Below are 26691 nucleotides of genomic sequence, written 5' to 3'. Positions count from 1 at the left end.
AGAGCAGAGGCTGTAATAGATTTCAYTGATAGTCCAGTCACCATCAAAGAAAGGCCAGGTAATGAGTCAGGGCTGAAGTCAATCCAGGAAAGCCAATCAGCAATTCAGAAACGAGGACTAAACATAGGTACACCTACAGTGTAGCTCAGACAAGGCCTAGAGTGCCTAGGCCTGAGCTTAAATGAAGCTCCTGGGCTAATGACAATGGTTGCATGGATGAAGATTCCAGGTGAGGCTGGTATGGGCAACTGAAGCCTATTAACACACTCAGGATCCTGAGAGCAGCTTCCCCTCCCATCAGGGGTGTCCCACACTTTACAAAGGTCTGGGCTTTTTGTCAATCCTTTTAGACACCACATCATGCAGAATCAGAAAGGCATCTAAAAGAATATCTCTTTCCTACATGCACTTGTATTCACATTTCACTTGCATCTGCATAATTGAATGTGTATTGAGCAAATACTCAAGGCTCCAGACGTGTCATCTGTGCCATTTTTGGTCTCTTAAGTGAGTTACCAAGTACTGGTGCCTGTTCTGATAATAATGATGGGAAGGACCTGCTCTGAATATAGAAAAGCTAGAGAGTCTAAATGCATGATTTCTTYCTGCCAAAGGGAGAAGGACAGACTTTCACTTTCACCCTCTCTAATTTTCCTGCAGTAGTCAATACTGTTGCCATGCTATTGTATCATCTCAAAGAGGTGTCTGGGACCCAGTGGAGTCTGCTAAAATGAAGGTGGTATACCTAGTGAGTCACACTAGAAAGCTGCTTATGTATTTCTAGATCCCTCAAATGCTGGTACTCTTAGCTATTTTCAACAGCTGTATGCAGTCTTCAGATATGCTGGTCAAATGCCATAGATTCAAGTGTTTGTTATACTGCTGGTGAGGTGCAACTCCTCTGATCCTCACTGAATGTAATGGTATGAAGATTACCAGAGYGCCTCCATGTTGTATTTGCTGTTGTGAAAGACATCTAGCTGAAATCAAACTCTAAAGAGATTACTTTCCTATGCTTATTAGCATATCAAGAAAGATCTGCAGTCTAATGCAGTCTCTTTGTAGAAAACACTTCTCTGGTGTAAGTCACTCCACATTGTAGTTTCAGAGTGATGCTGATATCCTCAGTAATATCTATGTATGACCCCTGTGTCATACAGTAGCATGTTTTACTTTCTTTCCAAGATAGACTCTAAATAACTACTTGACCTCAGCTATTCATCCTTTATATTTCACTTCAGCTACAGAAATGCAGTACATCTGGGTATAAACCTGCTTGTGCTCTATGCCAGCAGTTGAAGAACACAGCAACATGTTGTCTCTGCTATCAAAAGCTATTCCAATTTGTCCTCTGTGGTCTGCACTGGCTACCTGCGCTGCACCAAATCATCGCTGAGGAAGTGGTTCTTTATCTTCAAGGTGCCCCATTGTCTGAGCCCTAGATATTTAAAAGATTGACAACAGTTCTGAAGTGAAGATCCTTTACTCCTCATTTACAAGGGGAGTTACTGCATTACAGCTAGAGCTTCTCTGAAGAGGAGATGGAGCTTTTTCATGGCCTAGAACAAAAGAGCTCAATGATCTTCTCTCCACAGACCTTTTTATCTTCTGCTACCTTGCAACACATGCTTTCCTCACTGCTTGCTTTAAGGTAAATACATAGCAACATTTGTGTACTTTTGTAAGTACACAAATAAACAAATGAAGAACAGAACACTACCACATATTCTTCTCTCTCAGGGGAAGAGAGGTAAACATGTGGCAGGTGATAGCTGTGTTACTGGCARTACTACTGTAAGGATGCTCAGATTCTGGTACATCAAGCAGGATTAAGAATCCATATAAGACAGAATTGAAGGTGTGATGTGGCTCAGGATAAAGACGGTATATCTCCATTATTGATAATCCAGCAGAAGGCATGAGAGGACATATTTGATGTGAACATGACCTTGAAATGAGAAATATTATAATAGTGCCACTAAGGAAATGAGAAAACATGAGGACCAAGGAATGTGAAATAGCTTCCTTCTGCACAAGTGTCTACAGGAAGATCCTTGAGGTGCTCTTTATATATTGTAAAATATAGTTTGGCCCCCTCACAAGCCCGTGTTTATAGCTACGCTGGTCTATCTCCATTGCTGTCTCTGCCCCTCTTGTCACTTGCTCCTGACACACCACTTCCACTGTTTACTCACACTGGAACCACCCCCAGCTGTGTTAGCGCTATAGAGACAGCTCTGCTGGAGACAGTGAAGTTGGCTCCATTCTTCTTGTTGCGCTTCCACTGACACCAGGAGAAGGTAAGGGGAGGACTTTCTGTAGGATCTCCAGCATTACAGATTAACGKGCTGTGGAGAATGCAGACTCGTGCTACAGGGGCAGTGAGCTCAAACAAGTGTCTTTACTCTCTGTGCTAGAAGCTGTAACAATGTATTGACAGCCATGGGCTTGGGAGTTTAGYTGCGATTTTGCTATTTGCATTAACAGCCTAGGTGCCAGTGGATTGTATTCAGCCTGGCCTGCTTGTTTACGCAGTTTGGGGTGGCTCCTCTCCGTGCCTGTTAAAGCAGGAGGCATTAAGCTGTTGGCCTCTCAGGAAAGGCACCTGGGGGAGGCAGAGAGACAATACCTGACATGCCAGCCTCAGAGCAGACTCCAGCCCCTGGTGGATGCAGACACGGGCTGCGCATGGACTCCATCCAAGGGTGTCCCGGGGGGGGGAGCGTGCATCCTGGGGTGCGTTGGCTGCACATAGAGCAGCAGGGCCCTTAAGATTGTCCCTGGGGATGCCGTGTATCCTAGGGTGTGTGGGCTGCACATGGAGCAGTGGGGCCCTTGGGGGTGTCCTGGTGGGATCCCATGAGTCCTGGGGTGCCTTGGCTGCAGATGGGGCAGCAGGGTCCTTAGGGCCTGGGCAATGGGAAGCAGGGCCTAAGCAGCTGTCTTCGAAAGGGGATGTGTAGCATGACGCCCAGAGCCCCGTGCTCAGGCCTCAGCCAGCTACCGCCGACAGGGCGCTCCGCGGGCGGGTGTCCGCCCCGCTGCGCAGGGCCCGGCCTGCGCTGGGGGACGGCAGCAGTGTGGCGTGCCCGCCCCCGCGGGGCTGCAGCGCCCCCAGCTCCTCCCGCTCGCTCCGAGCTCCTCCTCTCGTTTCCGCTGGCAGAAGCTGGAGCCGTGTCCTGCCGGGCGGCTGCAGCTCCCCCAGGACTCGGCCTCATCCGGTCCGGCCCGGCCCGGCCCGGCTCAGCGAGACTCGGGTGAGTGCGGGCGCTGCGGGGATGAGGAGAGCAGGCGGGATGGATGCACATACTTCCTGGCCTGGGGAACTGGAAGAAGCGGGATGATGAGAGGGGAAGCTGGTCTGAGGCCGAGGTGCTGTGGGACGCCGCGGCACGGGGCTGGGGGCCCGGCCTGGCAGGGGACTCACTGGGGAGCGGCGAGGCCCTGGCAGGCCGGACGAGGCTATGAGGGGATAAGGGTGACTCGTAGGGCTGAAGAGCTATATGGTGAAAACGGTGCCCTTTCCTCCCCGCTCCATCCTTCCCTTCACCCAGAGTCAGTGGCTCTGCAGCTTTTGCGGAAATGGGAAAGTTAGTTGAGAGGGACGAGCCTGTGTGCATAGTCCTGCCCTGAACTAGAGAACTCGTGTTGTCCATGTCTCGTGGGAACAGATGGCTTCATCCGGGGGTTTCTGTCCGCCACGGAGGCGGGGATGCACCTGAAACAGTACTGTGCTGCTTGTTTGCAGGAGGGGAGTCTTCTCTCCTCCCATTCTCACCATAGCCGCAGCACAGGGCACAGGTGGGGACCCGACCTGAGCCCTGGGCAGATGGGAGCGGGGAGAGGTCGCTGCGGAAGATGGGGCACGAGCGAGGCTGTAGCAACGAGGTCCGGGTGGCTGGAGGGAAGCTGCAGATCAGAGAAAATGACTGGGGGAAAAGCACCGGGGCTGGCAGTGGGGCTGGCCCTCATAAGCTGCTCACAGAGGTGCGTTAGCAGGTCCTGGCTTTCCCCTAGATATGTAATACTTGACTCCAGCTCTTCTTTTTCTGTTCAAGTTTTTGGAAACTTTTGCTGAATCTTGGTACTTACCTGTCACTCAGGTTCTGATTGGAGGTGGGAGTTCCAATTTCAGCTCTGCCTTTCAAAAAGGCCTTCAGCTCAGGAAATGGCAGATGGGCAGAGAAGAGGATCTGTGGTATGAGGATGCTGTGTTGGGGAAGAGCTAGACTGCAAAGGTGAATAAAACTCCATTTTCTGACTTGGCCTTTTTATCAATTCTTATGTTCTGTGCTTTTACTCTGTGTACTTTTGTGGTTTGAACCTCAGGACTAGGAATTGAAACATCTGAATTTCCTACCTGACTCTGCACTGGACTTATTTTAGGACTTTGGGTGAGTTACCTGAGACTTGAGTGGGAAAAAGTTGGGTATTCTCCAGAACAGCCATGGCAGTCAAATCTTTTAGCTTGTTCATGTTCTGTTATCCCTAGATGGGCCTAAACTTTACCTTCACCATGTGGATAGGAAGACTTACCATATTACTTTAGCAAAGCTTAGTTGCAGGTGCCACAGATAGCTGAAGTTCTTTATAGCCAGTGAATATAATAGCACACATAATTACTGCTGAAGAAATAAATTCAGAAGAGTTGTATCAGCATCAAGAGGCCGAATTTAAGTAAAATGTTTACCTTTTTTTTYCCCCMAAAGATAAACTTGTGAACATGATGTGTATAATTGATTTGTCCTTGGCATTATAAGAGTTAACCAAAAAGAAAAAGTTACTTGTCATAGCTCTATGCTCTTTGCTTCCATTTTGCATTTTTTTTGAGATGTAGGAATGAAAATCGATGGAGCTAATGTAGCTTTTTGCTCCAGATCTTTCACTTTCCTATTTTTAGACCTGTGCTGTTCAAATTGCAATCCCTACAAACTCGGTCTTTTCTATTATAGGGAATWGGGGTTTATGGCAAATTTGGTTTTGGGCATCTGCACTTTCTTTAAATACTTCTTACTGGTAAAGCTGCATAAGACCTTGGAGTCAGAGTATAACTCATGAAACATCATTTGCATAATTCAAACAAAGCTCAGGAGTTAAAATGATCATGCTCATCTCTCTTGAGGAGGGTAGAGGGTTAACTTTGAAACCTAACAACCATCTTTGTGAATGTTGGTATTATCCTAGATATTGTGATTATTATAATAGAAAATATTTATTTATTAGAGATGCATATTCCACAGTCCTTGCTTTCCTTGCCATTTTTAAATTATTTTCCTCCAAAGGAGCCGTGTACAAACTTCAGCCTGTACTTGAGGGTGTTTCCAGTACAATTACGTATTTTCAATGYGTTAACCCCTTCCCCTCCTAAAATACCGAAACCAAAATAAGGTACTAAAAAAAGAGAAGCGTGGGAACAGCATAAAATAACAAATCAATGTTAAGACTGCAGCACTGATTAGAAGAGCTACTTTAACTTTTAAATGCATGTGAAATTGTAGTAAAGCTTCAGGCATTGTCTCACAGTGTTGCTCTGTGAGACATGCCATGGAGTTTGTTGGGCCTTGATCACAAGGGGCTGCTTGTTTTAGAAATGGTATACTAACACTTCTGTTGCTCTTGGATTTGACAAGTGAACCCCCTTTTCTACTGTACCTGCTGTACCCAAATGAACTGAGTGGGACAGACTCAGGGCGGCAGCCAGGGCTAACTGAGAGTGCAGATCACCAGAAAAATTCATAGTGACAAGGCAGATCCAAGATCAACATAAGTCAGTCAGCAGGTTAGAGTCAGGTCCAGTGATGATAATGAAGACCAGAAGCAGCTCAGTGCAGGTCCATAAAGATGAGGCAGGTCTGAGGTCAAGCTGAGAAGTCATTCTGCAGGTCAAGCARGGTCTGGATCAACAGGGCCCATGGTCAGATACAGGCATGGCTGTGATAGTGCTGGCTACAACATAGCTCAAGCAAGGACTGAAGGCCGAGGCCTGAGCTTAAATGAAAACCCATGGGCAGAGGGCATGGGTAGAGGCCTCAAGTGAGGCTGGTCAGGGCTATTCAGGGTCTAAAGCCTTTTAGTGTACTCAGAGCCCTGAYATGCTCTGAGGTGAGGCTGAGGGAATGGGGCTTGTTCAGCCTGGAGAAGGGATGGTTTTGAGGGGAGCCTCAAATACCTGAGAGGAAGTTATCAAGGCAGAACCAGGCTCTATATGATGGTGCTTGGGGATAGGATGAGAGACAACAAATAAGTTGAAACAAGAGGTTCAACCTAGATATAAGTGTTGGAACAGGTTGTCCAGAGAGGTTGTGCAGTCTCTGTTCTCACAAGTTTTCAAGACCTGACTGGATAAAACCCAGAGCCCTAGGCAAAGCTCTGTTCTGACTTCACAGCTAACCCTGTGTTGAGCAGGAGCTGGACTAGATGACCTTTTGAAGCCTGCTCTAACTTAAATTCTCTGACAGTAAGAGCAAACAGAAGTTTAGGCTGAGAAGGGAAGAGCTGGTTACATGTGAACTAAGGCCATAGTTGTAATTAGCGCAGATGAGAAATGGAAATAGGTTTTAGGGTACTGATGTGTTGCTAAGAACTAAAGGAATTTTTAAAATTTAAATTAATTTTAAAATGCCCTTTCTATGGTAAGAAAGGTGTGAGGTGATTGAAGAATCCTTATTAAAAAAAAAAAAATTACTTTCTTTTTGGAATCTCCAGTGTACCAAGGAGTTTTTTAGGGTAGAGTCACTTAAACATGTTTTCTGGAAAAGGTCAAGCTCTAAGTTCATGTAGAGAGTGTTATGACAGTACAGCATGGTGTTGAACTCAGAAAAAGACAATATATGATCAGGAAAAAGTTCATAGTTGAGGGTTATCTTCTTTGCCTCTTTAGAAAATAGAATAAGTATGTTAGGGTCAGCATAGCATTTCTCCACTTGTGATATGATTGTTATGGGCCTGAGGGTCAAGTCAACCCTGCCCATGACCAGCTTAGTAATATCCAGAGAATATGAGTGGATCGGGAATGAGTCATTGCCCTTTCCTCTCTGCATAACACTGCAATTGTGATAAAGCAGGAATATGTTGAGGAACTGGAGAGAACAGGAGGCTTGCATGGATGAACAAAGGAGTTTCTGGCAAAACTCAAACATAAAAAAGAAGTATATAGAAGGTAGAAGCAGGGATAAGTAACTTAGAAGGAATATAGGGATGTTGTCTGAGCATGCAGGGATGGGGCTAGGAAGACCAAGGCCCATCTGAAGTTTAATCTGGTGAGGAATGTCAAGGACAGCAAGAATGGCTTCCGTAAGTACACTGATAACAAAAAAAAAGGCTGGGGGAAATGTGGGCCTGCGGCTGAATGGAGAAGGGCCGCTGGTGATAAAAATACAGAAAAAGCTGAGGTACTGAATGCCTTCTTTGCCTCGGTCTTTACTAGTAAGACTGGTTTCAGATAGTTCAGAACTCCCTGGCTGTTTAGACCAGGAAGAAATTTTGGAGAAAGGAAGACTTTGCCTTGGTGGAGGAAGATCGGGCTAGGGATCCCTTAAGCAAACTGGACATCCACAAGTCCACAGACCCTGATAGGATGTATCCACAAGTGCGGAGGGAGTTGGCTGATGTCATTACAAGGCCGCTCTCAATCATCTTGGAAAGATCATGGAGATCAGGAGAGGTGCCTGAAAGAAAGCTAATGTTGCTCCAGTCTTCAAGAAGCCTGTTGGCCTCATCTTGATTCCTGGAAAGGTGATGGAGCAGCTAATCCTGTGTGTCCTTTCCAAGCATGTAAAGGGTAAGAAGGTGATCAGAAGTGGTCAGCATGGATTCACAGAGAGGAAATCAAGCTTTACCAATCTAATAGTCTTCTGTAATGGAATGACTGTCTGGGTTGATGAGAGGAGAGCAGTGGATGTTGTCTACCTTGACTTCAGCAAGGCTTTTTACGCTATCTCCCATATAACATCCTCATAGGTAAGCTCAGGAAGTGTGGGCTGGATGAGTAGACAGTGAGATGGGTTGAAAGCTGACTGAATGGCTGAGGTCAGAGGGTTGTCATCAGTGGAGCATCTAGTTGGTTGCTGGTCACTAGGCTTGTGTACCAGGGGTCAATACTGAGGCCAATACTGTTCAACCTTTCACTGGATGATAGGGCAAATCATATCCRCAGCAAGCTTGCTGGTGGTGCAAAACTGGGAACAGTGGTGGCTGATACTCCAGGGGGCTGTGCTGCTGTTCAGAGGAGTCGTAACAGGCTTGAGAGATGGGAAGACAGGATCTTCATGAAGTTCAATAAAGGCAAGTGCAGGGTCCTGCATTTAGGGAGGAATAACCTCATGCACCAGTGCACCCGTGCAGGTTGGAGGCTGACCTGCTGGAAAGCCTCTCTGCAGACGGAGCTGGGGTGCTGGTGGATAGCAAGTTGACCATGAGCCAGCAATGTGCCTTTGTGGCCAAGGAGGCAAATGGTATCTTGGGCTGCATTAGGAGAATGTTGCAGGTCGCGGGACTCCCCCCTCTACTCAACCCTGGTGAGGCTGCATCTGGAATACTGTGTCCAGTTCTGGGCTCCCCGGTATAAGAGAGAGATGGAGATACTGGAGTGAGTCCAGCGAAGGGCCACTAAGATGACTGAGGAACTGGAGCATCTCTCATGAGAAAAGGCTGACAGAGCTGGGACTGTTTAGCCTAGGTAAGTGAAAGCTCAAGGGGAATCTTACCAATAAGTTTAAATATCTGAAGGGAAGGTGTAAAGGGGATGGGGCCAGATTTTTCTCAGTGGTGATGAGGCAAGAGGCAATGGGCGTAAACTGCAACATAGAAAAGTCTGTTTGAATCTAAGAAAAAAAACTTCTTTACTGTGAGGGTGACAGAGCGCTGGATCAGGTTGCCCAGAGCAGTCGTGTAGTCTCTATCCTTGGAGATATTTAAAAGCTCTCTGGACAAAGTCCTGGCAAASCTGTTCTAGGTGACCCTGCTTGGACTAGATGATTCCAAGAGGTCCCTTTCAACCTCAAACATTCTGTGAACTGTGTTCTCCTCTTCACTAAGCACAATGCATGCTAGAATTTCATTTTTATTAGACATTCTCATTGGGAAGAAATAAACTTTTACATAGTTTTCTCATGTGTAACAAAAAGCTCTCTTAGGGACAGAAGAGTATACTCAGTCCTCTTTCTCCAGCTTTCCTGAAGCTGCGTTCCCACCACTTTCTGCTGCTCCTTGTGAAACTCAAATGGCTGGATGTCAGTGCTATGTTTCCTGGAAAAAAGTTATCTCAGGTTCATGGGTAACTTTCTCTGCTTTTATAATATGCTTTCTGTGCTATTTGTAATGAGATAGGGTGTTGGTCTCCACTGAAAGATGCTTTCCTTGTTGCACAGGTGTCTTTGGGAAAATCGTGAAGTGTCTCTGTGGGAAGTTGCCTAACCCTTTGGTTAGGGGCACCAGTTTTTCTTTCACCTCCTCCCTCACCTTTCCTTTTCAACTTCCTTTGGAAAACACTTCATATTCAGATATTAAACTATTTTTGCTGTTATTCACCACTTGCATTCCTTGCTGTCAAAAATAAAAAAAATAAACCTTGAGGACTGCAGTTTGTAGCTTAGGGCATGTCCTTGTGCAAAGTGTTGCTGCTTTTGCCCTGACTGCAAGCAAAGTAGAACAGAGTGTGTCTGAATTCCATACTTCACGTAGGGAAAAAAGCACATATAGGAAATGCGGCATCCCCAGTGATGATAGTGGGATGTATTAGGCTGTCCAACCACTAGAGAAAGGGTGAAAAATCCTGTTGTTGAACTTCTGAAGTTTACCTATTTAAAATAGGTAAACATATTCTGGGGAGTTCTTTACTAGCTTTATGGAAATAAAGCATACTAAATCGTAAGCATTGGTAGCTCCAGTAACTTTAAATTAAAAAGGGAATTAATTAAGCTCAGTATTTGTTTTCAGTGAAGTGAATATGATACATAGTGTACAAAATGTACAGTAGGAATATTTTTATTATTTATTTTAAGTTCTTCTGAAAACATATTTTCCGCTGGTTGTCATAGCCTTTTAAGTGCAAACTCTGTCATGCTGTTCTTAATGCCTGATATTTCTGAAGGTGGAAATGACTAATAGCTAGGGAGTTTATTTTCATGATCCCTGTTGTTACAAGTGCAGAAAAGGAAACAAACTGCATTAACCAGTTAAAAGCTAATTATATTTCTAAGGTTGAGCCACTGTATGTCTCTATAACCAGCTTAATGGTGTGAACTGAGGTTGCATTTTTACACTGATATTGTTAAAGTAGAACTGTCCCTGCTGTGGTCAGTCTTCATTGATTTATAATTGTTTGGACTTATCTTTATATTCTCATAATAAAGATATGATGGGATATATCAGCTTCATGCAGGCATAGGATCATGAGAGCTGTATTAACTTTATGGGGCATGCCTGGGAAGATGACAGGGCTAGATTGAAGAAGAAAGTCAAGAGGGAGTGAGTGAAATTGCAGGAGGTCTGTGAAGGCAGTAGGCTAAGGGAGAGGAAGTCTGCAGCCATCCCCTGGGAGGAAAGACTGAAAAGGAAGGATAAGGTGGCACAGGGAACAGAGGAAGAGAAGCTGAAATATGACACCTAATGGGTTTGAGGATCACAAGCTCAAAGCTTTCGACTCTGTGCTGCGGAAGTGGGATTAATTTAAATCCTGTGAGCACAGGGCTCCTTGAGTTTTCCTGTATATGATGTCCTTCAAGTTCCCTTCTAATTAAAGTCATTTGACCTGAAGAATTCAGGGAGGCAGGACTTGAAGTTGAAGGACTCTTGGGGATAGATGAGGAGGACTCTTTGGAAAGATAATGTTGTGACAAGGCTGGATGAGTATTTTCTGATTGATACAGTTTTATCTGTGTCAGAAGTCTGCACTGCTCTATAAAACCTTCAGTTAATCACTACTAATTTCCAAATGAATACGACTACAGAGGTGCAAAGTCTCCAAGACGCACTTACATGTTCTACTGTTACTAACCTCAGCTCTTAATCTTTTGCAATTTAATAGTGAATGCTGTTTCCTGAAAGGGGATATAGTGTTATGGTGATAAACACTCTGTGTATGGTGATATAACAGAACTCATATTGAGCACACACAAGAAAACTTTCTATTTGGGTTTTCTCATATGTTAAAATAATTCAAGAAAGCTTTTGTAAGCAGTGTGTGTGTGACCATTTTTTACCCTAGCTTTTCATACATCAGTTCGGAGTAAGGTGGCTCTGCCTGGGATGTTCAGCTAGCTTTGTTTTGAAAGTTCTGTGATTTATCAAATATCTAATTATCTCAATCAGCTTTACTTTGCATTTTATGTTGATAATGTAATCTTAGGTGAATGAAGGATGCTACTTTACCTTGCTTGAAGAAAGCACAGCTGAAGTTATAGAGGATTGAATTCAACACGCTAAGAATGTCTAGCATGTTATTTCCTCATTAACTTGAGAACAGTGCTGTTTATATGCATTTGTCTACATGTGGGGAAAATAACATCAGAGAAATGGGATAATAACCCCAGCAAGTAAAAAGTCCTTTACTAACAAGCTGCCCAGAGTACATCTCCTTGTGAAATAAAACTGAACGGTTGTAAAGGAAACTTTCTAAATATAAATAGTTTAAAGTGATGCTGTTTCTTATGGTAAAATATTCAGATGAATCTCTTCAGTGCTGCTTTGCTGTCTGAGTTTTGTCAAGTTAACAGTGGCTCTTAGTGTTAAGAAGGTTCTGGTGATCTGTTTGACAGGAACAGGGGAAGTGACAGAACAAGCAAGAATCTTGCATTTTGTAGCACCTGGGATGCTTTTTATAGCAACATAGGAGCAGCTAGAGGGAGTATATAAATCCTGTAGATACCTATTGCTTAGCTATTTGGTGACCTAGAAGAGGAAGGGTAAAGTGAAGAACTGCAACTCTGGAAAAAAATTTCAGCTTATTCCCTTCAGAGATATTTGAGATGGAGGAGGGGCTTGACATTACACTGTGAAGCTGTTCCTGTTTTATGTTGGTAATGGGGAAGACCTGGGATAGTATTTCAGGTGAATACAGTTATAGATTAGGTAATTCCTGGCAGGAGTAATTGCTGGAACCACTAGCCATAAAGAAGGAAATAAAAAGAAGGAAGAGACTTTGCTGTGAACAGTTGTTGTTTGGGAGTGTTGTCTATTCCAAATATAGAAGGCACAGTGAAAAGGACTTGAAACAGAAGGGATCTTCTGTGGAGAACCAAGAGGAGGAAATGAGAACAGATACAGATTCTTAAGTTCCCACACTCATCTTAATTCATCTACAGAGTTTTGATCTTTTTTCTTGTTCCATGTGTTCCCATCCTTTCCTTGTGGGATGGCAACCTTAATATATCTCCCAAGAGTTACATAAGAGACTTTCCCTTTTTGAGTCTATTATCAAGACATTTTTCTCAAAGAGGCCTTTCCTAAACAGTTTAATTCATCTTGAGTTCTCTCTCTTTTTTTTTCTTTTTTTCTTTTTCTTTTTTTTTTTTTTTTGCTCTTGGGCTTTCCTTTTCTCACTCTACTAATGGGAGTTTTCTACTCTCCAGGGACCCCTGAATGATATCTGCTATGTCTTGCTTGCTTTTAAGTAAGCAAATCTTTAGCTAGGGCCTGAGTGTAGCCTGTTTTTCCCAACTAGGTAGTCTCTATCTTCCACTCTTCCTTTTTGCTCCCCTCTCCTCATTGAAGACCTGAGGAAGTTCATGAACATACTTAATAGAACTAGACATCCTGTTTTGGTGTCCTCCCCTCCTTCCCTCCCACCCCACCCCTGGTTTTACATTAAACCACCATGTCAGAGTCCAGTACTCTCTGATTAGGTTCTTTTAGATATTCCACACATACAGAGAGTGTAATGTTTAATATAAAAGTTTACAGGTATTTAATGTTACACAGGATTTTTGGTTTAGCAGTGATATAGCAATATACTGAAATCACAATATAAGTGTAATTGTTATTACTAGTCTCTCTAATATGCTCACGGTGAAGACGCTGGGCATCCCAATTGTTGGGAAGGAATGCATGGGCTTAAGCCAGCTCCAGCCCATTGCGCTCTTCAAACATTCCTTTGTTAGTTGTTCAGGTTTCATACTCCTTGTTGGGGCTGAGTCATGTATACACTTCCATCACGCTGGTCTGACTAATTTCAGAGAGACATTCAAATTCTTTTTGCCACTCAGAAAGAAACATTTTCACCAAATTTATGGTTATTTATCTAAAACAAAGGTTACCCTCTGGCTCCCTTTGTGCTAAGTCAGTTCTCTGTGCAACAGTTGTATTACTAAGTTGCATTTTATACCCCTCCTGTGCTTCAAGGGAATCTTGCCTTTGYGCATCTCCTGTGATCCTTTTTCATTACAGGGGATATTGGTCGATTAGACACCACAGGAGAAACAAAATTGTAGCTCCAGTTGTTTAGATTTGCAGCAATTTTTTTTAAAGGGCTTTAAGAAGAAATGCTGCTAAGTTTGCAGGAATCTACGCTTCTCTTCCTGCTTTAGCAAATAGAATTTAATTCCTTCAACTTTATACTTCAAAGTCACTTCTCAAACTCTCATCAAGACACTTTTCTCTTTTGGAGGTGCTAAGGCATTACTGCTAAGAGGCATTGAGAGGTTATGTTCGTTGCTCTATGTTCCTCTGAAGTCAATAGAAGCTGAAACAGCCTGATAGTTATCTTTAATCACTAGACAGGCCTGTTCTTGTGTGAGAGATAAGTTAGTGGATAGAGTTGTAGCTTTTATTTTGATTAATAAAAGGCACTTGGCCCATGTTTCAGGTGCAAAATAGCCTCACAGCAAACTCARAGCTGTCAGTGACATCAAAGTAGGTGCTTGCATAGCGCTGATGGCATTAGTTTGAGGCATCCATTTAAAAAACAAAACAAGCTTTTTGCTTGCCCATGGGACATGATTTGAGGAACCGAAAGATGTGTATACTTTATTTTGGAGGACAGATGTGGTGATGTACCTAATGAGTTGTAAAGAAATAAGTGCTTACATAGCACTGAGCTTTTTAGAAGAGAAAAGAGCTACTCTCCCCCCACCCCAGCCCTCTGGTTACAAGAATCCTGTCTTGGAAGGCAGATCTGTCTCCCGGCTTCCTTTTGCTGTGAGCAGTGGATTGGATGAGTTGCCTGGCTGTTGAGTACAGTTTCTCACTCTTTTAGACAGCAGGGTGAAACATGTAAGCTTCTGAAGGCCTCATGGAATGTCTGTTCCTTCCATCATGATTTGTTACAGCAGCCTGTATCTAACTGAGGCCTGTAGTAAATCTTGGGGGGCATGAACTGAACTTTTGAATTGTTTCCTTACCAACTTGCATTCCACTCTGCCAGAAGATTCTTGTTTCTTTGATATCAGCCTTTGCCTTGATCTTTAGCAGAAGCTCATCTATTCGTCTAACAGTTTTCTTAGAGGCTTTGCTTTTCACTTTTTAATTTTGCTACACAGGTCTGCCTTATATTTCCCCTTCAAGCCAATGAGTGCATYTCTGATGTAACTAGGATTACTGCTTACATGTTGAATTACATGGCTGGAAGGGCACCTTTTGGACCAGTATTTCTGCCTATGCTACACCGATACATTAGTGGCTAATTAAGTTGATTTTTTAAATGAAAATCAAAGCATGCTACTCTTGGGCATCATTTTGGCTAATAGGCTAATCCCTGTTTGGTGAAACTATGGAGAACTTGGATTATTTTAATTTAGACTTTTTTTTTTTTTTTTTTTTTTACTAAGCCACATTCAACTTCTATATGATTAACTCAGCTGCTGAAATAAAGTTCTCCCCTGTTTATCTAGGGAAGTGCCTGCATTTGCTTAATGCACATGTCTCTGACGTCAGGGATTAGCCTGGCGTTCATACAGTGTTAGTTTACAGTTTACTTTATGGAAGATGCATAGAAGTGATGTGTGTGATCTGTTGAAGAGTCCATGTKCTTGAGAAGGTATTGTAAGTATACTGTGAACTGTGAAATCAACAAGCCCTTCTCTTGCATACAGGCACAGATTCGTTCTTAAAGCTGAATGTGAAAAGATTAAAGATGAAAGCATCTAATTAGTTTCTTGCTTACTATTTGGAATAGGACAATAGTCAAGCTTTTGAAATAAGATTCTCAAAACTAGATTTTCTTACCTGACTTGCAAATAATGCCTTATGTTAGAAATTTGAAAACATTAAAAAAAGAATCTGTTTTCTCATAGATATGCCCGAGTACTTTTGATGCCCTCGAGACTCTGGAAGTAGTGTTTCAGAATATTACATGTGATGTAGTTACACAGATAGAGGGGAATATTCATAAAAAAACTAAAAGAATAGAGGAAACATTTCAGTTGAACTAGTTTTGTGAAGGCTTAATAAAGCATCCATAGCTCTTGTATGCAGCTGCAATAATTTTCATGGGATTTGAAACATTGGAGATGGAACTGAGCACTCCTCCACTTGGCTGGAGGAAGTTTGGGTCTCGCCCTTGCCACTTAACTATTTTTGCAGCATCCTTCTAGCATTGGGATGGTGCTGATATAACCCTGCAAGTATCCATGTGAATCGCAGGAGTCGGAAGGTGTACAGTTGAGGTGCTTCATGTTGTTGGTTGTTTTGGTTTTTATTTTTCACTACAGCAGTGTTTTGTTGTGCTAGAAGCAAAGGTGAGACCAATCAGAAAATGGGGTTAGTGCAGGAGAGTTCAGTAGCAAAGGTCTTGCTTAATTTCAGTTCTTCGTGCTGTATAGGTACTCAGATGTCTTAGTTGTGATACAAAATCTAAACACAAAGGGGAAGAAGTACTGGATTTTTCTGACTAATAATCTGATTTAACTTGGTGCACAAAGGTCTCTGTCTTCCCCTTCCTTTCTCTGAGTCTGTTTTAATATTTTACCTATTGCCATCATCTGAATTCCTGTCCAAATACAATCAGTATATTATGCAAATGGAGACCAGGCTGTTTAGACTTACTCCTTTTGTTCAGAAGCATGTGGGATTTGACATAACTTTGTTGTTATGTTTTTTGCCCTTCTTTCTGTCTTGATGAAAGTATGCTTATGATGGCAGGTGGGTCCAAAAAGTAAAAAAATTCTTTTTTGTCTTCATCCCTTTAGGTTTTGTCTGTGAGTTTTCCATGAGCATACACAAAAATACTGCAGGTGAGTAGGATTTCTGTGAGGGTTGTTTAGAACCCGTCAATCTGATCTTAACTGTGAATTCCCACTGATATTAAGAGGAGCAGAGTTGGGCCAACACTTATGAAACTGTTCTGTAATATGTTATTTTTTGCCTTGAATGCTGACAGTCCAGAGTAAGGTTGTTTACAGAGGTATATCCAAGCGCTGCTATAGGTACTGAGGGAGGTGTGGTGGTGAAGGATATTAACTCTATTCATTATATCCAAATACTGGTCTGCCTCTGTTTTCTTAACTCTCTATGGCATTTAGAGGGAAAAGAAGGSCTTTATCGTTGTTGCTACTGGTATCAAGTATATGGAGTACTTATATTTGGCCATATAAGTTTTGTCCACTTTTGCAAGCCTGCATTTATAAAGAGGCTTTGAAAAATGTGTCAGTCTTGGACGTACCCACAGTTAGCCTCATGTTTGGTGCTCTAGTACTTGGCACTTCATTTCTTTGCACACCATACTTATTTAAGGATTTGGCCTTGGCTAACAAGTGAATAGAAAATGTGTCACTGCCTTTCTTTTGTTGCTCTTCTGACACAGTAGAGGAAGCAGCTTCCTGACCATCAGAGAAAGGAAGAAAAGGAACCACCATTTTGATTAATAGCTGTATGATCCACCAAGGGTGGTGAGGGATGCAGGTTGATAGGCAATATGAACAGAAGCAGCAGAGCAATAATAGTCCAGTCATCAGCTTAACTTGACAAGTAATACTGCATATTTTTGTGCTGCTTGTGTAAAACTTGTATAGACAACTGCAGGCAAATAACATCTACTGTTTTATATTTTGAGTGACCAGTGAATTATAGCAAGCTGCAACTGCAGAAGCGTTAAAGAGCTCAGGCTGGAGGAGTGATATGACAGAAACTAGAAAGAACAAATGAAAATTAATTTGTCATTATGTGTCAGTGATCTAGAGGAGAAAAATCTATTCCTTTGGGGTTAGGTTTAGCTCAGTTGGTTAGAGCGTGGTGCTAGTAATGCCAAAGTCACACGTTCGATCCCCTTATGGGCCACTCTTTTGAGGGTTGGTCTAGATGATCTCCAGAGGTCCTATATATCCTACTGAGGAAATTCAAACAAAGCAACTGGAAAAGGCAAGGAAAATATTAGGTGATGTTAAGAAAAGGAAATGTTGACGCTTTCCTTTACTGATGTGTAAATCAACCAGAAAATCATTACAGGTGATGACATAAAAACCTAAAGACTCCCTCTCAGGGATCTGATACAGATAGATTGACCTTGGGAAGTTGTTCGTGTAAGGGAGAAGTGAGAAAGATAACAACCAGGATTTTTGGATGCCAAAGCAGTAGTTCTGTGATTTAACTGCTATGGAAAATCTTATTGTGGGATTTATTTTTTTCACAGAAATGTGCAGTAATAAGATATATAGTAAGAGATAAACAACTAGCTTAAAAAAAATCACTACCTGTGCTGTTGGACATAAATAACTTCTGGAACTTCTTGTTGCAAGACAGTAAAAAGAAAGATGGGGAGTGTTAAGCATTCATACATGTATTATCCATATTTGCAGTATATGAGACAAAATCTTACAGTGTGTAAGATTAAGAATCTATAAAATCTTATGCTGCAGATTTTAAAAGCCAGATATAAACAACTTGATTTTACGCATAAATTGTCCCTTCTTGTAAGGCTGTTGCGTATTGATATCCTGTAATATTTGGATTATTTTTGCATATGTGCCATACTCTGAATCATACTGAAAGGTACTCAGATTCCTGTGTTCTCAGAAAAGTTGGACCCCTAGGCCGTGGAGTACACCAATGGAAAGATAGTTGGGGAAGCCTGAAATAGTCAATCTTTTTGACACAAGGATTTTCTTACTGATTTTTCTTATGCCACTTTAAATGACTGTTGCATTTTGATCTTTTTCATCTTGTTTCTACCCTTTAAAAATTTGATACTACAGAAATTAATGTAACGTTAGGTGTGATGTTCCAACTGGCTTATGTTATGAAAGTGAGAATTCCCACAGCAGCCTTAACTCTGCCCCCAGAAAAGAATGTGCTTCAAGTGAGTGTCTTAAGTTACATGATCATGGGCATGGGATGTAGTATTTGGCAAATATTTTTATTACRGATCTGGTCCAAGTTCATGGCAGTGCAGAAATGTCATATGCTAATTACACTAAATGATCATATTACACTGGTAAATGGGTATAGGCTTCGTTCCCAGAATGCTGATCTGTGAATCACATCATCGAGGAGTAGAAGAGAATGCACATCCATCAGAGAGAGAGAAAATAAATAGCATATTTCTAACATTTTTCTTGTATGCATGATAATATGCAGTTCTCCTTTTCTTTATGATCCTGAGATCAGTTTCACAGAAGATTGAGAAACTGTTATCCCTTCTCTAATGCAGGCCCCAAAACTACCTCACTTTCTTAGCATGCTGATCAGTGTTAGTTACGGGATTTGAGAAACTCCCTTACTGTAATGCAAGGATTTTCTTTTCAAAAGTATCACCTTCTCCTAGGAAGATAGGACTTGGTCATGCTGAGCAAAATGGGAAGTGTGCTTTTTACTGTGAAAAATACTTGTATTTTCATATATTAAAGGATTTTAAATAATTGAATTTCTAATATCTTCATGGTATATGGACCGATTAGTATAAGGTGATTGAATGCCTTTCTAGCTTGTGGTGTTAAAACCACACAGAAGTCGAGTGAAATATTCCTCTTCATCATTCAAAATTAAATGCAGTATCAGTATATTGCAAAACTTACTGTAGGAAACTGCTTAATAGAGGAGTCGCACTTGGTTGATTAATAGAGAGGGTCTTCAGTTATAGTTTAAAAACAGCGCTTCTTTGGTTCTGATTTTTTTTTTAATTTAAGTAAAGCACTGTGAGCCCACTCACTGTTGTGCAATGAAACTAAAAAGGATGTGTGAGAAGCTTTGTGATGATATGCTTTTGGCAGGCAGTCAATTCAAATGAGATGGACAGTTCAGTGTGTAATAGAATGTATTGAATAATGGGTTCTAATTGTTTAAGGGTACTGTTGTGCAGGGGTGGTAAGACTGTACCATGCCTTACTCATCCAAGAGTATGTGGGATCTCCTTGAGTGACCTTGGATGTCATCCCCATTTCACCATCTTTAAATTGGGGCAGTTCTTCTTCATTTATCTAGTTTGTTCTAGACTGTAAGCAAGTGTTTCTCCCAAAGTCTTCATACCACACTGAACAAAGTGAAGTACAGAGAGGAGGGTGTGGTAAGAACTCTACAAAAATAAACTGAACAGTTTAATCCAAAGTGAGATCAGACAAGCAAGGTGAACAAGAGACGTCTGAGAACAAATTTCATTAACCTCTTTGGCTGTCTTACAATTACAGAAACAACTTGATAACCTGAGTTATGTAAGAGATCTTTATTTATAAAGAGAGTGTGATGTGCCTTGATGTTCCACACTCTAGCTAATGTTTCATTTATGTGTGATTTAGGTACCTTCTTGACATAGGTCTCTTTGTCAGATGAAGATACTGCTTGTCCACTTAGATGGATAATATTAGATCAATGGTTGATAATGTTATTAAGAGTCCTAATAGGATAAATTGAGGAAAGGAAAATCCCATTGGGCACAACCTTGGGATTGGCCATTTGCTAGATCAAGGTAATTTTGCTTACAGGGATCTTGGTTTTTAAACTGGATTCTAAAACCTCAAAGCAGAATTGGAAATGATTCAGTCCTGCAAGTTCCTGAGTAATATGATATAGCTAAGCTTTAATGTGCAATAAACTTAAACCTCACTGTATAAGAGCACCCCTCTGGTCAAAGATAAATTAATTATAGGGAGAGGAAAATGATTTATCCCAGAAGTATCAGTAGAGTTAATCATAAGCTCTTCTCAAATTACTTTACCCTGGAATTTTTACCCCTATCATTAATTAACTTCAGTTCTCTTTGATGCCAGTCATCAAGAAAACGTGTTTTCTTTTTACTTCTGCTACATTRGAATATCACATACTGTGACATACTTTCACCGATCGATTTTTATTTATTTATTTTAATATGGAGAAGAATTTTCCTTTGAGTCTGAAGTGACACATACATGCAAAGGAAAATACACCTCCTGCTTATGAGTGATTAGATCAGACTGTCTCTTACTTCTCTGTCAGATGAGAGAGAATGCAGAGCGCTATGTTATTACTGATGGAGCATCATTCTCCAGTCTTCCTTAGCTTGTTTTTCCTCATTGTCACAAAGCTACAGCAGAGCTGTAGTTCCTGGGTACGTTCCATACAGCAGTTCTTCAGCACAGCTGTCTCTGAAAGCAATCAGATACTTCTCTCTGTGGTATGATCTGGTCTGTGGCAAGTGTTTTTTTTTGCATGCAGCACACTTTTTGCATCTTTGATGAAATGGAAAAGCCATATTTTTTTATAGTGTTATGTATATATGCTAGCCTACTAGAAAGCTGTGAACTAAATTTAATTTGTTAAAGTAATGATTTTCAGTCTCTCTATTCACAATCCTTAAACATTTTGCACTGGAGGTGTAGCTCCCTGTACAGTCGATTCAAACCACTTTGAACTCCCATTTTGAATTGTCATATTTAAAATCCTTACCTGGTCATTCATTGTTGACACGACACTGTTCATGCTGTTTAGCTCCAGGAAAACTTTGTATGGCTACGTGCAATTGTTTTAAGGAACCAAGAAAATGAATTTATTAGCATGTGAAAGCCTACATTGTTAAAGAAATCATCAGTAGATTCTTTGAGCTCTTTGTGCTTTCCTTCACATAGAATTATTACCTTCATTCTCCCTGAATAATTTCTTTTGATGTAGGAGAGAAATTAGGCCAGTTTCTGGCTCCACAGGTGGAAATATGTGGGTATAAGTGGAAATTTCAGGAACTACACAACTTGACTGTCTTGTAGCAGTTGTAGCTTTGATCTTTGATGCAATTGTAGCTTTGATCCCTTGATAATTTTTTGAGGTACCTCTGTCACTATGCAGAAGCATTTGTAGTATCACAGACGTTAGAGATGGAGAGGGAGGGAAAATGTAAAATTTTCTAGCCACAAGTAGAGGCAATATCAAATTGTTTCCTATTAGTGTGCTTCCTGGCGCTTTGTCTGATTCAGTTGCTGAAAACTTAGTCATTTGGGTGTCTCTCCAAGTAGAAGCAGGGAAGTTTTTTCTCGATGGACACTATATATTGTTTTTATGGATGGTATCATTATTGCTTAACCAATCTGATAGCCTTCTATGATGGAATGACTGACTGGGTAGATGAGGGGAGAGCAGTGGATGTTGTGTACCTTGACTTCAACAAGGCTTGCGACACTGTCTTCCATAACATCCTCCTAGATAAGCTCAGGAAGTGTGGGTTAGATGAGTGGGCTGTGAGGTGGATGGAGAACTGGCTGAAAGGCAGAGCTCAGAGGACTGTCGTCAGTGTCATGGAGTCATGTTGGAGGCCTGTGGCTAGTGGAGTTCCCTGGGGCTCAGTACTGGGTCCCATCCTGTTCAGCTCTGTCCTTTCGTCCAGGTCATTGATGAAAGAGTGCCTCCTCAGCAAGTTTGCGGATGATACCGAGCTGGGAGGAGTGGCTGATCCACCTGAGGGCTGTGCTGCCATTCAGAGACACCTGGACAGGCTGGAGAGTTGGGCAGAGAGGAACCTCATGAGGTTCAACAAGGACAAGTACAGGGTCCTGCACCTAGGGAGGAATAACCCTATGCACCAGTACAGGCTGAAGGCTGACCTTCTGGAGAACAGCTCTGCAGAGAAGGACRTGGAAGTGCTGGTGGATGACAAGTTGACCATGAGCCAGCAAGGTGCCCTTGTGGCCAAGAAAGCCAATGGTATCGTTGGGTGCATTAGGCAGACTGTTGCCATCAGGTTGAGGGAGGTGACCCTGCTGCAGTTTCAGCCCTGGGGAGGCCTCATCTCGAGTACTGTGTCCAGTTCTTAGCTCYCCGGTGCAAGAGAGACATTGAGCTACTGGAGAGAATCCAGCGTATGGCTAAGAGGATGACCTGCCGTATGAGGAATGACTGTGAGAGCTGGGCCTCTTCAGCCTGGGGAGGAGAAGATTTAGGGGGGAATCTTATCAATGTATACAAGTACCTGAAGGGAGAGTGTCAAGTGGGACAGGGACAAACTCTTTTCAGTTGTCCCGTGTGACAGGACAAGAGGCAATGGGCAGAAATTGAAGCACAAGACATTCTGCCTGAACGCGAGGGGGAATTTCTTCCCTGTGAGAGTGACGGAGCCCTGGACCAGGTTTCCCAGAGAGGTTGTGGAGTCTCCTTCTCTGGAGATGTTCAAGACCTGCCTGCATGCAACCCTGTTTAACATGCTGTAGGTGACCCTGCTTGAGCAGGGGGGTTGGACTAGATGATCTCCAGAGGTCCCTTCCAACCTTACTGATTCTATGATTCTGTGATCATTATGGATTGCAGAAGTTGTTGCGAAGGTGGATGCTTGGTCTGACAGTTCAGAGCATTTGAAAGAAGCTGGGCATATATGTAAGTAACAGGAGTAGTCATTAATCCTAGTTCAGTCTCCTCTGTCATGCTAAGTAAACACTCTCTCCTTTGTATTCTTACCTTTGAAGTACTGTGATGCTGTTATCCTGTATTCAACATGTGATGCTCTCAGTTAAACTGCTGTTCAGCTGTTTTATCTTTCCCAGCTTGTCAGTTCCTTCACTACTTGATCTACATTGCCTCTGTGACAGGGAGATTAGTTGATCTAATAGCCATCTGGAACAGGTTGCCCAGAGAGGCTGTGGAGTCTCCTTCTCTGGAGATATTCAAAACCTGCCTGGATGCAACCCTGTCTAACATGCTCTAGGTGACCCTGCTTGAGCAGGAGGATTGGACTAGGTGTCCAGTGGTCCCTTCCAACCTCAACCATTCTGGGATTCTGTGATTTTAAAATATATTTGCTTTTCTAGAAGTATAATTTTACAGAGATTATATCCAACAATTTGTATTGCTTCTAGGAATTTATTTTTAGCTTGAATAGCATTTATGGATTCAAAAATATGTTCAAGTGTTTAAATAATTCTCCAATAATATTTTTTTTCTTACATGCCTTGTACATATTAAAAAGAATATAAAAATGATCAAGAAGTTAGTGAAGGCTATATATGTACTTTTTATTCACTATTTTGATGTTAATATTTTAACAGGTGTGACACAATGTAAACTAAGAGCATTATGATCAGTGTTGCTTCAAATATGCAACATTRAAGTTGTTCTTCTCTGTGGTTTGTGGTTCTGTTCATCTAGAAGTTAAAAGTTGCTCTGGGAGCTGATTTTTTTTTTGCATGGGGTAGTAGGGAGACCTCACACAGAAAAACAGTTGTCCAGTCACACCTGTGATGCTTGGTGCTGTTCAGGTCAGTGCAGAGACATGAAAGATGGGAAGATAACTGCTGAGGTGAACTAAATATTATATTCTGAATTTTTTGATTAGACAGCTAGTAAGCTATTAAAACTCACTGGTATCCTTTCTTGTAATTTATTACTATAGCCTTGCAAACTAATTTAAAAAGAGATAATCTGTGGAAAGCCAATGTCTGGCTGTATGTATATGTCAGTGTGTTATTTATTACCTTTGACATCCATTGACATTTGTATCTGTCTGGCACTTAAGACTAACAGCTGAAATAAAAATTCTGGGGGCAATACTGACCTTTGTTAAGATTTGTTACAAGTCACAAGTGTTTGCTGCTTTGGTCTTTAGTCTACTTATTTGCTTTTAAAGCTGTGAAGCACATCTTCTATTTATTGGTATGATGCACTGTGCAATTAAGATTTCAGCAGGCAGCGCTGATGCCAAGGAATGTACTTTTTAAATGTTTCCTGCTTTTGTATTTTCATGTGAGTGTTTCCTTTGATAGCAGAGGAGAACAATGCATAGACTAAACTCTAAGTTGTTTTGACAATTGTTAYTTGTTCAGGAACAGTGGCTTACAGTTGGCTAGTACCAGCCATCTACCACTGGTGGTTGAGTGTGGGGTTGAGGGAATCCAGCCAAACTCAGACAAATTCCTGTCTGTTAAAGCATCTAGAACTATCCAATCTGAAATGTATTGTGTGAGGCTGATGAAACTTAGATGAATAAGAACGTAGTAGCAGTATGTAGAAAGAAATAAAGTAATATGCACATGCAAATTCTCTCTTTAAGGGAGAGTAGTTGAAGAGAGAGGATAGGATTATTCTCCAACATTTTAGTAGGTTAAAATACAGAAGTTGTTTAGTGATTTTTATGTCTACTTTTGTTCTATGCAGTCAGTTTACAGAAAGTCATGTTTATATACCTGTGCTTCAAAATAACCACTCGGTTAGTTCACCTTAGACATTTTTATTTGCACTACCATAATTCCATGGACATCCAATTAGAATAAAAGTGTGAAGTAAATACTTAAAATTCAAAATATATAGTATCCTTTTATAGGTTATCTTACCTTTGAGTTTGGTAGTCTTCAGACAAAGCTTTTGATCCCTTTCTGTCATAATACAAGAAAGGGAAGTTCAGTGAAACACAAAGGTGGGAAAAGAATGAAAGAAAATTGTGTTCTGCTTTTTCACACAACACATTGCAGAAGTCATTATGCTAGGTGGTGGATTTGTGAGTCAAGTGCATTTGAAACAGATTGGGCATGTATCTAGATAGTGAATATCCAAATATAGTGAAAAAAGCCTACTTGGGGAGGGGATATTAAACCTTTTGTTTCAACTTTTAAGTCATTTCTACCTATTGTGTTTAATTAGAGATTTTCAGGTGGGGAAAAAATCCTCTCTTTACTGACTGCTATGAAATTTTTGTCCCTTCCTGTGAGGATATAATGCCCGGCATTTCCAGATTGCACAGCATCTCGTATTTTCTTATGTGAAGCACTGTCAGGCTGAGCAGAATGGTGTCTGCACTCTGATCTGACCAAGGTGCCCCCCACTTCCTGTGAAGCGACAGGTGAACTAATAGTACTGTCAGAACAGTGCACCTGTGTTGCACCATGTGAATGGAAAGTTATTACATGCAGTTGGATGTATGCTAATTATTCAGCAAAAAACGAAGGTATTTTCCTCCCTTATCAGTAACTTCTGTCATGCAATAGGACTGCATTTCAAGAGTGAGAAAAAAAAACAGAGAGAGAAGGAATAGGCTACAGAGATGTAGGGAAGTTAGTCTTCCCACAGCTGTTGGACAGCAAAGATAACGTGCTTGGGGCTAGGTGGGTTGTTGTGTAAAAGTGATTTGCCAGAGAGGAGGCTGTGCTAACTCAGAGGTTCTGAAACTACAGTACGTGTGCTGGTTGTGGTATCTGAGAGCACCTATTCAGAATTACATTCAGTGCTGTGAATGTCTGCATGGTTGGAGCTGATGCCAGTGAAAGCAATACCACCCTAGAGGGATGTAGCTGAGGAAAGTTTTTGAAATTCCTGTGCTTGATGAACTCTGCTCTCCTGTACTTTGATGTTCCTTTTAAATATATATAAACAACATTCTCTTTTTTTCAGACAGTATTTATCTTTTGTCCTYGTAAGTATTTAACTGTGCTTCAGATATCTAGGGCGCTGACTGTGATGTAATGCCTGCTGCTAATAATGGTGTGAACAGTCTTTTTCTGAGAGAGAGAGAGATTTCACAGAATACTGAACAAAAGTAGCTGTGTAATGTGGGTGACTGTATATATAACTGAGAGTCATGGGAGCAACTCGAGGCCAAGTCTTACCTCAAACTGCATTCTAGGCAACAGTTTGGGTTGGCCCTGCTGGATTACTGCTGCACTTGGAGTTTGATGTCAGCAAGGCTACTCGTAATTGGCATGACGTCTTAATCTAGATTGATGACATTAACTGTAGGTCCCATCATTAACTAGTGTGGTCAGCTATTTGATAGTATTCTACAACTGGCAGGCTTCCTGCTAATGATTGCAGATATAATATGGATGATAGCACAACAGATGTGATACATGGGCTGAGGGGGACAATCTGCAGCAGGTAAAGTTTCCAAAGACTTGCTTCATGTCTATGCTGCCTTGTGTATCTTGGTACCCGTATCACTGCATTTGTACTGAGGGAAGCATAAGGAGGAGGTGGGGACAGTAATATAACTTTTCCTGAAACAGCTAACTAAGCACAGAAGGTGTGGGTGAGCCGTCAAACATTCCTCTGTACTGCAAACATGTGATAGCACTCCTTGTGAATGCAGAACAGGAAACTGTGGTATAGGCAGATGCCAGTTGTTAATGCCATTTCAAATACCGTCTTCTAACTGCAGTTATAAATGCTGTTGCATCAGGGTGGTGAGTACCCAAAAGGAAATACTGATGTTTATGATGTTGCTGTCACAAAAGATATTGAATCTGCGATTCCTCTGGACTCCCTTGTGGTCAGGGTTGCAAGGTGAGATCACGTCTCCAGCTAACAGCTGGCACGGTAACTATCACGAACTAACTGATGAGCTATTTCTGTGCTTATGCTAGTCATCCTACATCCATGCCCTACTGA

General features: G+C 41.7%; 1 protein-coding gene across 9 annotated transcripts in view; it reads left to right on the top strand.

Moving 5' to 3' along the window:
• The first annotated feature begins 3146 nt into the window (after positions 1-3146).
• TSPAN9 (tetraspanin 9) overlaps positions 3147-26691 on the top strand; it is a 190362-nt gene continuing 166817 nt past the window's right edge. For 4 of the 9 annotated variants that reach the window (XM_085298832.1, XM_085298836.1, XM_085298837.1 and 1 more), the window contains exons 1-3: positions 3147-3257; positions 4104-4238; positions 16122-16166. In XM_085298832.1, coding sequence (XP_085154958.1) covers positions 16142-16166 — 25 coding nt within the window. In that variant the 5' untranslated portion in view covers positions 3147-3257; positions 4104-4238; positions 16122-16141. The remainder of the gene's footprint in view (positions 3258-4103; positions 4239-16121; positions 16167-26691) is intronic. The other 5 variants (XM_085298841.1, XM_085298838.1, XM_085298839.1 and 2 more) reach the window with 2 other exon arrangements.

The sequence above is a fragment of the Rhea americana genome, unplaced genomic scaffold (genome assembly GCF_003343005.1).
Source record: "Rhea americana isolate MKP2758 unplaced genomic scaffold, rheAme1 scaffold_142, whole genome shotgun sequence".
Taxonomy (NCBI): domain Eukaryota; kingdom Metazoa; phylum Chordata; class Aves; order Rheiformes; family Rheidae; genus Rhea; species Rhea americana.
This window is presented reverse-complemented; position numbering and strand designations above follow the sequence as displayed.